The following is a 14,618-nucleotide window of genomic DNA, read 5'->3' as shown; positions in this document are numbered from 1 at the left end:
CTAGGTCAGATGCTTAAAATATGCTTGATTTTATAAAAAATTGCCAGTTTTCCACAGAGGTTCATCCTTTTGGAAATTAGCATCTTACTAACTGTGCTGTCAGTGTTTTTAATTTGGGCATTCCGGTGTGCATGTAGTGGTGCCTCATTATAATTTTAAGTTGCATTTCTCCCAGGACTAATGATGTTGAACATACTCTTATTTGACATTTGTATATCTTCTTCTAGAAGAGTCTATTCACATTGTTCGCTCACTTTTTGTTGTTGTTGTTGTTGTTTGGGCTTTTGTTGTTGTTGTTGTTGTTGTTGTTTGTTACTGGGGATTGAACTCAGAACCTTGTGCGGCAGGCAGTGGAACCACTGAGCTAAATCCCCGGCCCTGTTCTCTCACTTTTAAAATCTCTTTGCTTGGCCTATTAGTGAGTTTAAGATTTTTTTATGTAGTCTCAATATGAGTACTTTATTAGTTAATTTATATGTTTTCTGAACATTTTCTTCAAGAAGAGAAGCAATTCTTAAGGTGAAGAGAGATTTCTGAATGTAGGTGTGATTAAAATATCCAAATCTATGAAGACAAATTTAGTCTCTAGCTTAAAAAAAAATCAATAAACTTCCACTATGTATCAGAAAATATAAAGCATATTTTAATGTGTGGTATATAAAGGTCAAGTCCTTTGATGTCTTTTGTATATGTAGTAGATCAAAAGCTTTTTCACAGAATAGGATGGCTTGTTTCTGCTTACAAACCATAAAGGAAGAACAAGTATGTTAGTTAACCATATTTATAAATAACAGACAAACTATCAAAACAAACTATCATGAAGCTGCCAAGTGAGCGACATTGATTTTGTTTTGTTTTGTTTTGTTTTTTAATTTCCCACACCCGCTCTTAGGCAAGATGTTAACTCATATGGAACAGGCCGAGAAAAATCTGTCAGTTGTAGCAGCAAAGACCAAGAATCCACTAAACATAGCATTAGACCAAATGATCAGGTCCTAGTTCAGAATTTCCCATTTCATTTGACACTACTTTGAATGTGTAGTCAGTAAGTAAAATCAAGATGGCTGAAAATGAGAAGAATCATAATATACTTTTAAATCAATGCACAATGTGAAAGAAGTTGAGAAATAGAACTGGTTTCAATATGAAGTAGTAGTGAAACCAACTAAAAGGCTGTTGCCTGACTAGGTAAAAGATGAGAAGGGATTGACGTAGGACCTTTCGAGGAGGCAAGACTTCGAAGACCTCACAGAAGTATACTTGACCAGACTTGTGATCAGTGAATATAGATCTTGAAGGAGAGTCTCAGTATGACTCTGTTTCCTAGTGTGGGTGATCTATTGGTGATTCTTTCATTCAAGACAAGACAGTAAATAAGAGAAATGGGTTCTGAAGAGAATATATTGCCATGGGTGATGGAGTCCCAGGGGACAGGTTTCCGGGTTCTTGTGTACAACAGAGAATTGAATGTTATACAAAATGGTAAAGAAAAAACAGCTATATTTAATAAAGTTTAAAGGGGAAGGAATGCTCAGAGTGAGTGGGCTTGTGCCAGCAGAAAAAAGAAAATGTGACATGAGAAAATAGAATAAGTTGGGCTTAAGGATTTGAAATGGCCTAAGGCACCTCTCATTAAATCTCTCAGAGCATGATTGACAACATGATTGACAGGGTGCTGAGTCATCTTAGCTGTATCTGCTGAGCAAGTCCTTTCCCATTATTCACTTGGTTATAATTGGATGCATGATATGCAGTCCATATGTATGAAACTTTAATAAGTTCAGAGTGAAGAAAAGTCATTATAGGTCATGCCAACAGGTCTAGGCATGTGCCCTGGCTTGGAATTTTAGAAATTTCCAGGGGTCTTTTGTAGGGAGTGGGTCTTAGAAAAAAGTCAAGGGGGTTGTCCCAAGGAAGGTGTCCAGGTTCAGGTGAGTGGAAGGGAGTGGTCTCGTAGCTTTAATTGTTCTACCTGTATTAAATACAGTGAGCTCAGTTTTGATATTAAATTTAAACAGCCAGTAGGACCTCACAGATGAGTCAAAACAGTGAGTAGTTAAAAATGTAGCTCTGGAACTTAGCTGAGATAGAGTCAGAGTGATTCACATCATTACATCATCAAAATGTAGTCATTTCAAAATGAGATGAAATACTTTGAAGATTGGAAATACAAGAAGAGCAAGACTTCAGTCTGAATTTTCTCTCTGTTTCTCTGTCTCTGTCTCTCAACACACACACACACATAAATAAGGGGCTATATATGTGTATATGGCCCCTTATGTATAGCTTTGTGTGTGTCTGTGTGTATATTATGGAGCTAGTACTGCTTGGCGACAAGAAGGGGGTAGTGCTCAGAGAGATAGGGGAATTCATGATCTTGAACACCAAAGACGAAAAAAGTTTCAAGAAATGATAGGTGGTAATTAATGTCTATTGCTAGAAAGAGATTGTTGCTAAAAATAAACTATGAGAACTTGGTAATTTGAAAATCATTGGTCAAAACTGCAATGTCCATCAACAAGACACTCACTAGGTAATCCATAAACGGATGCAGTACTCTGCAATTAAGAGGAATGATTATTGCTATACTTAACAGCGTAGGTCAATCTCAAAAACATTGTGTTGAACAAAAAGAAAGTGATACCCATAAAAAATACATTATGATTCCATTTTCATGACAACCAAGTATAGGCAAAACTAATCTGTGGATGGTGAAAGTCTTAAAAGAGGATTCTCTGAAGATAGTGAGAGAGGATGTGGGGATGGGGAGAATTCACAATAAAGAACATAAGAGAACTTTCTGGTGTGAAGAAATGTTCTTCATTTTGTTTGAGGATACTTACAGGAGCCAAGACTTTCTGAACTAAAAACTAAATATCTGTGCTTACAAAAAAATATCATTGATCAAAAATGAGAGATCGAATACCTGGATTTGCATGCTTCTAAATGTTTCTAGAGAAGCATTTATTCACAAAAATAAATGTCCACACATATCAACTATAAAATTTCATAAGAGAAAAGTTTGTAGTAGTAGAGCACTTAGTAAGCACCAGAAACAAAATTTAAATGGTAAGGGGAAGAAATCATGACTCAATTTTTACTACAGAAACCTTAAAATGCTCAAAAATTGGTGGTAAAGATGAAAGTAGAAGAAAAAGAAGAAGACTGTTTAAAGTTACATTTTAAAGTGGACAGAAGGCTACTTTGTCTAGGCAACTTCTACTCCAATCTATATCTAGCCTATTTCCCTTCCCCACCTTCAACCTAAAGAGGCTAAAAAAGATGTTTCCCTAGACTGGGGAGCATCAGACATGGTTGAAGGCGGAGACTCTGTGGAAAGCAGGAGCCTCTATGACAGTTTGCCTACATTCTAAATGTCAGCATTCCCAGGCCTCTTCTATTACTCCACTCCAGAACAATAGAAAACACACTCCAGGGGAAACTCAGTTCTGAGAAATGTGATCAGTTTGTGACAAAAAACAAAATAAGGCCAGCCAGTCCCAATCAGAACAAGACAAAAAGTCTCCAAATAAATTAAATTTGTAGACTATCTGATATGACAGAAGACTAGGTAATTGATAAGTGTTTGCATTTACAGAAAAGCACATAGAAAAGTGTATAGGTGCTTATTAACTCTAGGGATAATGAAAAGTTGAGAAGGAAAGAAAAAGTAATCAAAGTATGATATATGTGAACAACATTTCCATAGTCATCATAAACCCTAAATATTGACTTATCCTAAATTTTTAAAATTATAACTTAACTGTAGTTGGATGAGGCAAAAAAGTGAGAGTATGCGTGGGAGGGTAAAGGGTAGAAAGTAAAGGGAAATCAATTACCAACTTTCAGTCAACAAATTTAATAATTACCTAACATGAAAGATTAAGATGTCTTAAAAAATTGCTTTCAAAGAATGGTAGGTAGAAAAGGATACAAAGATAACATTTGACTAAACCATACACATTTGTAATTGTGATTTTAAAAAAGAAATCAAATAAAATAATTTTATAGGTAGCTAACTGGCTAATCGGTTTAAGCCAGAAATGGGCTTAAAGAAAGGCAGCAGTTAAAAGTGTAGATAAAATAGGATCAAAATGTATAATTGATATTGTGAAATAGGAAGAAAAGTTCTAAAGGAGTAGGGGAAGTGGGAGGGATAGGGGAAAGAAAAGAAGAGGAAAAAAATATGAGAAAGGGGGAAAAAATGGAAGCAAAGTCTTTGTAAATAGGGAAGGGTGGAGGGGTTGAAGGGAGGGCACGGGAATGGGGTAAAAATAAGAACCAAGATGCATCATATGAAGGTACAAGATCCCAATAATGAATGTAACTGTATTGTATACCTAAAATGTACCAATAAACTTAATGGGAAAAGAAAAAAAAGAAAGGCAGCAGTTGAGACAGTTTGCTGAGGTACGGGGGAATAAATGAGGTATCAAAGTCCCAGGTGAAGTGATAGGAATAGTAAAAAATAAGGGCTAACTTTGAAAAAGAGTAGGACCATATTTTCCTGCAAGGTAGAAGAGAGGCAGGATAAATGGGTACATAGATATAATGTCTGATGAAAGAAAGATTACTAAAAGAATTCCTGTCTACTAGCATCTGTTTGCTCACTGGTAGCAGTAGCTAAGTCCTCAGTTGAGAAACTGGGACTTTTTGATGGTCTGAGACTTAGAGCCAAACAGAAGAGGGGAATGTGCAAGGAGTTCTGATGGACAGCACTTTGGGAGAGCAATTTGGGAGGAATTCTGATGGACAGCAATTCTAAGGGTGAGAATCAAAATGTATGGATTAGACTGCATGAACCCCCATGAGAATGGGTGGCTTCAACAGCAGGAATTTATTTCCTCAGTTCTTCAGGCTGGAAGATAGAGCTCTCTTCCTGGTTTTCAGACAGCCACTTTCTTTCAGTTTCTGAGAGAGAGGATGCGGGGACAATACAACATCCATACTCTTTGGTGTTTCTTCTTACAGCAATACTAATCCTGTTGAATCAAGACTCCTCCCTTTTATCTTGTTTTACCCTTAATGGCCGCTTCTCTCCAAATCACACTGGGAGAGTTAGGCTTCAACATATGAGTTTTAGGAGACACAGTTTGGTCCATGGCATGTTTAATTCAGCACTGTAGTGTGGGTTATTTTTGCATGCGCAGTATACCCAACTCACTGAGTGAAGGAGAAAAGACAGAGGGCTGAGTTAATCTATATTTGGGGATAGTCAAGGAGGCAAACGAGGTGAAGTGGTGGTAAAAGTCGAGCTAAAATGATTGCCCATGGGTTCCAAGAATGGCAGAAAGAGAAGCCAGAAGAGGACTGGTTTTAGCTTAGAGAAGGGGCAGGGACTGGTAGGCTTGATGGCAGAGCCCTTTCAAGTTAGGAGGCCAGAGCACAAATGGAAACTGCTTTATAGTTTACTACCTACTTGGGTACAACACTGTCATGGGACATTTGTTGTTTTTGTACTTTCAACCTCACTGGAAATAAAGGAGGATTATCAAGTCAGAAATAATACTTAGGTTTATTAGTGGTAGTAATCATGACATTTTTCTTTCTCTTTAGACGACTAAACACGTTGAATAAGTGTGCCTCAATGAAACTTGATGTGAACTTGCAAAAGAAAAAGGTAGGTGTCCACCCACTAGAGCAACAGAAGCAGCTTGCATTCATAGATTAAAACCATCATGGACCCAGGCAAAATTCTGAGAGACCTTTCTATTTATGTTTTTTCTTCAACATTTCTCATCTTTTTACAACTGTCTTAACTAAGTCCATTATAAACCTATGCTGAGATCTGTTTGTTCACTATTTCAGTTTGCTTTACTTTTTTATCTGAGGGTTTGCACAAAGAAGTAAATTTTTCAATTCTTTAATTATCTTTCAGAAGTTTGTGTAGTTATAAATGTCAATCCTATATTAGACTCAAATATTCCACAATAATTAGTAGATTAAGAGTGAAGAAAAATATCTAGGAATCTATGCCAAGTAACTCCTAGATCATTCTTTGCAAAGCATTTTGTTTCATCTATATGTCAAATGTGCATCCATCCTCAGGCAGGTTCATTTAATGATGGAGTGAAGGAGCCAGGGAACGACATAAGCACAGGCTACTAAGCCTGCCTCATCCCTCACCTTTCTCTTTCCTTGCAATTTTCTGCAGTCACAGGGAGCTTGGTTCGGCTTTAACAGCCACTCTAGCCTCTGCTCTGTATATGACTTTGCCTGTGCTTTTCCCTCTGTGAACAAGACTGGAGATTTCAGGTTTTTTCATACCTTGTGCTCTTTTTTATTAGTACATATTTGCAGCACATAATGATTATAATCATTGTGGTGAGTTGGTACATTGTAAATAACACATCTTTAGTCTTTGTGTTATCCCTTTCCCGACCTTTCCCTTCTCTCCCTGTTCCCTCCATCTCTTCGTTTCATTCTCTTTTGAAAAAGTTCTATCTCCCTATTTCCTATTATCTGTCTTTTATTTTGCTCTTTTATTTATACTTTGGGTTTCCCAGATAAGAGAAACCACGGAATATTTATGCTTATGTATCTGATTTATTTCACTGGTCTCAAGGTACATCCATTTTCCTACAAACAAGTCACATTTATCTTCTTTATGGTAGAGTAGTATTCTATTGTATATAGATACCACATTTTCTTTCTTTTATTTTGCTCTTTTCTTTGTTTATACTTTGGTTTTCTAATGTGAAGGGGACCATTCAGCATTTAAGCTTCTGTGTCTGATTTATTTCACTTAGCATTATGTTTTCAGTGTGCATCTATTTTTCCACAAATGATTCAAATTCATTCTTCTTTATAGTAGAGTATACTCCATTGTGTATAAATACCACATTTTCTTTATCTGTTTGTCAGTTGTTGGACATACAGGTTGCTTCAAGGTTTGGCAAATTATGAATTTTGCTGCTATATTTCAGTTTTGAAACTAAGGGTACAGGTTAAGTATCCCTAATGCAAAAATCTAAAATTCATAATGTTCCCAAATTTAATACTTTTTGAATATCTTATATGCTCAAAAAGTTTGGGATATGGGAACATTATGAATTTCAAATTTTCTGATTGAGGACATTCAGCCAGTAAAGTTGATGCAAATATCCCAAAATCCAAAAGTCTTCAAAATCTCAAACCTTTCCCCTCCGAAGCATTTTGGGTAAGGTATACTCAACATATAACTTATTGAGAACATACTATTTTCTTGGAGCTAGATTTTGTACTTACCACACATTATCTCATCTAATTTCTAAATGGAGGGCTTCTCTGTTTCTACACAAGGAAATTGAACCTGTCATTTGCCCATGATATTCCAGCTAGTGGCATAACAAGAGTTTCAACATCTAGCATGTCTAACCCTGAAACCAAACAAACTCCGAAGCATTGCCTCCCTTTCTCACTGAATTGATCCTTTGTAGGACATTCAGAATTAACACTCTCAGCTACTTTTTTCATTTGGCACTGTGTAATAAGTCAAGCCTCAGTATATTCTGAAGAAGCATAGAAAAGACCTCTGAGTCGAAACAAAGTGTTCTTTATTCTGGTTTAAACAAAGAAATCATTACATCCAGTAGATTTTTAAATTACTCCTGGATAAATTAATCTTTACAACTAATTTATGTGAATTTCTTCTTTAAAACAGCATACATGCGAACCCCCCAAAAATCAAGTGAATCTGGGTTGACCTCATCTTAAAAACATTTTGGGGTTTGAGCTAAGACCCGAAGATTTCACCTAAAGAGGTAAAGGGATAAAAAACAGTATCCAGAGAAGTATTAAAACATGAGCAATTTGTCCAGGTCAAAGACAAATTTAAAATGTAGGGATAAACCTCCCAGCAGCTGTCTGGCTCAATAGACCCCTTGAGAAGCAAACATACTATTTGAAGAATGAGAGTCAGATGTTGTTTTTACTGTAACACATGGTTCACATTAAACTGAACACAGCCATGCTGTATGTCTAAAGTGTGGGCCTTCAGATGCCCAGCCATGTGGCTGCCTATACCCAACTTTTGCTGCAGTGTACTACAAAAGAAAATACCAGAAACTAATGATTTGTTTCCCACAATGTAGATTGATTGGGCTTTTACCCTGTCACCAGCTTTACAAAACCCACAGCAAGATAGTGTTGAATGACATTTTTAGATTCTTTGTGTGTTACCTTCACAAAAGCCCTTCTGTAAATTGATCAGTTTTGGTATTCTGACTTCCTTGGTATATTTCCTCTAATGGATATAGTGGTACACACTCTTACAGAGCCTTCTTAGCTATAGACCTCACAAATGCATACACTTGAATAAAGTATTGCTTTTCACTTTGTAAATTGAAGAGTCATGGTTTCAATTTTCAAATAAAGTATTTCTTTTTTTTTTTTGGTACCAGGGATCGAACTCGGGTCTTTGCGCTTGCGTAGCAGGCAGTGAAGCCACTGAGCTAAATCCCCGGCCCTCAAATAAAATATTTCAACATATAGCTTCCACCCATTTGTGAATCTCATGACAGCACCTGTGACCAGGTCCAAGCAAAAATGCAGGAGGCACTATGTGGATGTGCCCCTTTCTGTGATCTGCTCCTTATATAAGTTATCAGCTAGTTGCTTATTTTATTTAAAAAATGTGAATAAGAGCTAAGACTAAGCCAAAATATCAAAAATAGAAAGTGATATTTGAGAACCACATACCCCATAAAGCTTCAGCCAACTTTGGAATTAATTTATTTGAAAAAAAAAACTAAGACAGCAGAATTTCCTCTGGGTCTGTCTCTATTTTAAACAATCCATGAAATTAAAATAGAATCCTCAATTCCAATCAGCAGGTCCAGACTTGTTTAACTCTGTAGAATGTATTCCCCAAAGAGCTCAACTGTCCAGTACCACAATCCCTTTTCTGCCTTCGAAACAGCTGGACCTATGAAAGGCTATGTAGGCTTGCTCATAGTTTGCGTAGTTTGTGAATGCTTACACAGGCCTTCTCTACGCCCGGTCCTATTCCTTATCGTTAACGCCATGTCACAGGTGCAAGAATTAAAGGGCTCAGTTACTTGCTCAAAACCACACAGAAATAGCACAGGTGGAATTTGCACCCAGGAATTCTGGTACAAAATTGCCTTTCTTCACCATTCAGAGATATTTAGAAATATATTGGTGTATTCTGAACCTTGGCCTGAGACCTGGAAAGGACTCACATTTCTTCAGGAATATGTCAGTGAACTAACTATACTATTGTTTTTTGAAGAGGTCTGTGTCTTTCCATTTGTACTAACATCCACATTTATTTATTGTCTTCCTGGCAATCTTGTTTAATTTTGAAGATTTGGATGGGCTTACCCAAGGAAGAACATAAAAGTGCACAAATAAGTAAATATGGTGAAGCCTTTTTCATACTTGATTAGGCATGGATTTTCTTGGACATCAAATGTCACTTACAAAGCGCCAGAAGAAATGACACTGCACTCACTCCCCCACAAAACAGTGTCTAGCCATTTTGCAGCAGAGAAAAGTGGTCCTTTAAGGATTCAAGATTCTTGTACCTGCCTCTGAGAGTCAGGTGGAAACTCATGTTCTCCATTTTGAATCTTGGCCATGAACCTCGCTGAAAGATTGACTACAACCCAGCCAAGAGGCATTTGAGAAACACTGGGGACACTCATATTTGGACAGCCAGTGACTTCAGGTTCCTCAGCCCTGTCACAGCCCAAATAGCACATTCCTGTCTCCAAACAGGCTGACTCAGCCACTCAGCTCTGTCTGCTAGAGTAGAAGTTGCTAAACTACAGCTTCTAATTTTTAAATAAAGTTTTACTGGAGCATACTCGCACTCTGTTTTCCAGACAATGGCAGAGTTGAGGATTGGCAGCCAGGACCATGTGGCCTGTAAACCTAAAATATTTACTGTACAGCCCTTCACAGAAAAATTATTTTGATCCCTACTCAGTCTAGAAGAAATTTCACCAATCTATCTGTGGTGAATTACCTGGGTTTTTTTATTTGTTTTATTTTCATTTCCAGTCTGCCATAGACAGACGCTTTTGTAAAATTCAATACAAATGAATTATCAAAAATATGAATTTTTAATTATAGAAAAATATCCCTAAATGTTTCAGAATTACATTCAATGAACACAAAATTGCATTTCAATAAATATAAGCAAAATAACTATAATGGAAAATAAAAAATATGGCAAATTTTACGTATTTTTCTTAAAAGTATGTATAGTATGAAAAATCAGGACTGTACTCATAATTTTTGTTTTTAATCTGTTTTAACTAAACAAAAGTTTACATGGAAATAGCAATAAATTAATTTTCTATATTACCCTATACATAAACTTAGAACACGCACTGTGACTATGTAAGTATATGAGATTTTTTTCTTGTTATCCAATTTAAGCAGTATTGACAATCTTATCCGTAGGGAATAATGTTTATATATAAATTTTTGCTATGTTTTGGTACCACTCCTTAGGACAAAACTACCCTTGCAGAGTAGGTTAACTAGAATGAACTCAGATGTTTAAAACAGTTTCAAAGCTTAGGGTATTCCTTCAAGTATCTTTAATTCAAAATGAAGAATGTCATGCCATACTTTCAAATGATGTTCAAGGCTTCATGCTTAGCCGGACTCTATAATTACAAAGCTATAAGCTTAGATTGCCTATATGTAAAACAGTAAACTGTGGGTTATAGTAGACAAGCTGATCTACTCTATTCAATAAGACAAATCCACCAATCTCGAGCTTGGATGGCATAGCCCTGTCAAATAGTACCCAATAGTTTTAATGCCTGCTCTCAATTTCTGTGCCTGTCTCACTGAGGACTGGGCGGTCTGGGCGCCTGCAGTCCCTAACCATACTTTGAGTTGCACTGTCTAGAGTTCCTTGCTTCTGAGTCAGACTATTGGTTCTTTCAGTCGTTCTTCACAGAAGGTTGTAGTTTCTAGATCTTTGGCCATCCTAATTGCTCTTCAAGGCACCCCTAATGCACCCCTTAAAATATGGCCCTTAGAAAGAGCCCAAAGTTCCTGATTTATATGGCCAGTGAAAGTACAGTGTGCTCTAATCTTCCAAGTCTTGAGTTTCCTGCTCTGGTTATGCATCCCAAGGATGGCATCTTTGGTAGCCATATTTCATGGCTAATTCACGGTAAGATTAAATCTGCCAAAACTCTTAGCATTGTAAACTGAAACAGCTGTTGAACTAAATCCATTCTATTCTATACATCTTATAGTTGATTTTTAAAGTTAAGATCATTATATTTTGCTTCATGAAATATCAGCCTATGAATTGATAATCCTTACATTAGGTAAAATATTTATACAGTACAGATGATCCCTTATCCAGAATCCTGGGGACCAAGAGTGTTTGGGTTTTAGATCTTTTTCACATTCTGGAAGACTGCCATATGCATAATAAGATATCTAAGGGATAATGACCAAGTCTAAACATGGAATTTATTTAATTTTCATATACACCTTATCTACATTGTTTACGGATAACTTTGTACAATATTTTTAGTAATTTTGTGCACGAAACAAATTTTTTTGTGTTGTGGTGTGTGTTTTGTAGTGTCACATTGGCTTTCAAAAATCTTAGACTCCAAGTTATTTCAGAGTTTGGGCTTTTGGATTAGAGATTTCACCCTGTATTCTTGTTCATCAGTAATGATAATTATTCTTTTGTTGTTACTGTTGTTGTTTTTGAGATAGTTTCTCACTGAATTCCTCCGGCTAGCCCCAAGTTTGCGATCCTCCTGCCTTAGCCTCCTGAGTAGTTGGGATTACAAGTGTGTACCACTGTGCCCTGCTGATAATTAGTTCTATCACTATGGTTTAGGCGGCATTGTTTCATATGGCCTCATTTGGTGCAGCTGATGAGCCATGTTAGATGTGTATTATTTTCATTTTTATTTTACAATTGAGAAACCTGAGTCTCAAATAGTATATCTAGATCAAGATCCCTTAGTGAATAACTTTGTGCCATCTTTATATTTTAAAAGCATGCATTCTAGCTCACTGAAGTTCTTCTTAAAATGGCGATAACTTTGAGGCCTACCTGCAGAGATCTCCCCCTCAGTTGCCCTCAAAGTCTTTCAATCCCGAAGTCTTTCTTCGATGGATTTGCTCCACAATTAACTAACAAAATTCTGGTAACATCAAGCACAGTTGGCCATCCTAGCCTCAACAGTATCCTGAGGGTCTCGTGTCCACTGTCTGCTGAAATTTTGATGTTCTGTGTCCATAGTACGTGCATGATCTACCAAACTTAAAACTGGAAAATAAAATTAGTTTGGAGTGCCCTTACTTCATAAATACATCTGATTCTTAGCTCCATTTTACATTTCTAAATAATCACAAATTGTTTGTAACCTCAAAATCATGACCAAACAGATGAAATCTGATAGTTTTTTAAGCAATCAGTATACTTTCACAAATACTACTGGAGAGTCTGTCATGGGCCTGATACTTTGTTCGGTCCCAAATGTATCAAAAGAACCTAAATTCTAGTACAGCACATTTTGCACACTATAGACCATGGCCCTTTTGTGCATTTTTGGTGGGTCACAAACAACATGGTTAATAATATGAAACAGACCAACCTAGACTACAGATAGAGTATCTACAATACTCAGACCAGAAGTTATATAGATTTTGGATTTTTTTAGACTATGGAATTCTTGCATACTCATAATGAGATATCTTGAGGATGGGTTCCAAGTCTAAACATGAAGTTCATTTATATTTCATATACACCTTTATGCACATAGCCTGAAGGTAATTTTATACAGTATTTTATAAAGAATCTGTTCTTTGCCTGCACTCCATTTGCGGGAAATTACACACCCTGGAGGAGAAACCAGGCAGGGGTTCCCAGGACACCCTGTGTGAATGGAAAGACAGAGGGAGGGGAACAACAGGAGTTGAAGCCATTCCTGCCCTGGTCACCTGCAGTCAAGCACCCTAAAACTGAGAATTTTCCTTGATGTTTTGCAGGGTGATGACTCAGATGAGGAAGATCTTTGTATCAGCAACAAATGGACTTTCCAAAGAACCAGCCGCAGGTGGTCTCGTGTGGACGACCTGCACACACTGTTCCCTGGGAGAGACAGAAATGGGTCACCGGGAGGCCCTAGGATGAGAAACACCACCAGCAGTGAGAGCGTCCTCACAGACCTGAGTGAGCCTGAGGTCTGCTCCATTCACAGCGAAAGCAGCGGAGGCAGCGACAGCCGGAGCCAGTCAGGCCAGTACTGTGCTGACAGCCCGGGCATGCTGGAGGGTACCCTAGTTAGCAGCAGCCTCCCACAGAACCCCCGGGACATTCTCAACTACCCTTTCTACCCTAAGAATGAGAAACCCACCAGGACCCGGGCCAAATCATTTTTGAAACGCATGGAAACGCTCCGAGCCAAGGGAGCACACGGAAGACACAAGGGGTCAGGGCGGACAGGTGGCTTGGTGATCAGTGGACCTGTTTTGCAACAGGAGCCAGAGTCCTTTAAGGCCATGCAGTGCATCCAGATACCAAATGGAGATCTCCGGAATTCACCCCCTGCTGTCTGCAGAAAAGGACTTCCGTGCTCCAGCAAATCCAGTGGCGAGAGCAGCCCCTCAGAGAATAGCAGCAGTGGGGTGAGCACTCCATGCCTGAAGGAACGGAAATGCCACCATGAGGCCAACAAGCGCAGCGGCATGTACCTGGAGGACTTGGATGTCCTGTCAGGGACAGCACTACGAGATGCAGGAGGCCAAAACCACACACATGGGTTTCACTCCCAAGAGAACTTGGTGGTACACATTCCCAAGGATCACAAACCAGGAACATTTCCCAAGGCACTTTCTATTGAAAGCCTCTCACCCACAGATAACAGCAATGGGGTTAACTGGAGGACCGGGAACATCTCGCTGGGCAGTCAACAAGGTCCTGGCACAAGGGAGCCCAGGCTCATGGCATCCTGCCACAGAGCAAGCCGAGTCAGTGTCTATGACAACGTCCCTGGCTCCCATCTGTGTGCCAGTACAGGAGACCTGTTGGACTTGGGGAAAGACTTCCCTCAACTGGATGACATTCTGCAGCATGTCAGTGGGCTCCAAGAGGTGGTGGATGACTGGTCCAAAAATGTCTTGCCTGACCTACAATCTCATGACCCGTTGGTTGGGGAACCTGGTTTGCACCCCTTTCCATCTTCTAATCAGATTACCTTAGATTTTGAAGGCAACTCTGTCTCAGAAGGTCGGACAACACCCAGCGATGTGGAAAGAGATGGAACATCTCTGAATGAATCCGAGGCCACAGGGGTCAGGGAAAGGAGGGATTCTGGTGTGGGGGCCTCTCTGACCAGGCCAAGCAGGTGAGTGGCACACTTTTGTGAAAAGATGTTTCATCCTAGTAATCATGCAATGTTTATTTCCTTAACCACATGGATAGGACACTTACTAAATGCCTGACACTATCCAAAATGATAATACAGTTTTGAATCACTCAAATGGAAATATGTCTTTTGTACAGATGCGGTAATTGCATCCATGTCAACACACATTCTTATCTAACTGTTTACCCTTAATTTTGATCTTAGTTTTATTCAAAGGATTTTTGAGTCTCTCATATGCAAAGCCATATGTCAGGT

At 38.3% G+C, this 14,618-nt stretch overlaps 1 protein-coding gene across 13 annotated transcripts in view; it reads left to right on the top strand.

The window, feature by feature from the left end:
• Stard13 (StAR related lipid transfer domain containing 13) overlaps positions 1-14,618 on the top strand; it is a 532,559-nt gene that overhangs the window by 494,277 nt on the left and 23,664 nt on the right. For all 13 annotated transcript variants that reach the window (XM_021266494.2, XM_087199584.1, XM_087199587.1 and 10 more), the window contains 2 exons: positions 5,557-5,620; positions 12,985-14,342. In XM_021266494.2, the coding sequence (XP_021122153.2) occupies positions 5,557-5,620; positions 12,985-14,342 (1,422 nt within the window). The remainder of the gene's footprint in view (positions 1-5,556; positions 5,621-12,984; positions 14,343-14,618) is intronic.

Source organism: Heterocephalus glaber, unplaced genomic scaffold (genome assembly GCF_053883595.1).
Source record: "Heterocephalus glaber isolate CG9 unplaced genomic scaffold, H.glaber_assembly_v1.0 deba00001720, whole genome shotgun sequence".
Classification (NCBI taxonomy): domain Eukaryota; kingdom Metazoa; phylum Chordata; class Mammalia; order Rodentia; family Bathyergidae; genus Heterocephalus; species Heterocephalus glaber.
This window is presented reverse-complemented; position numbering and strand designations above follow the sequence as displayed.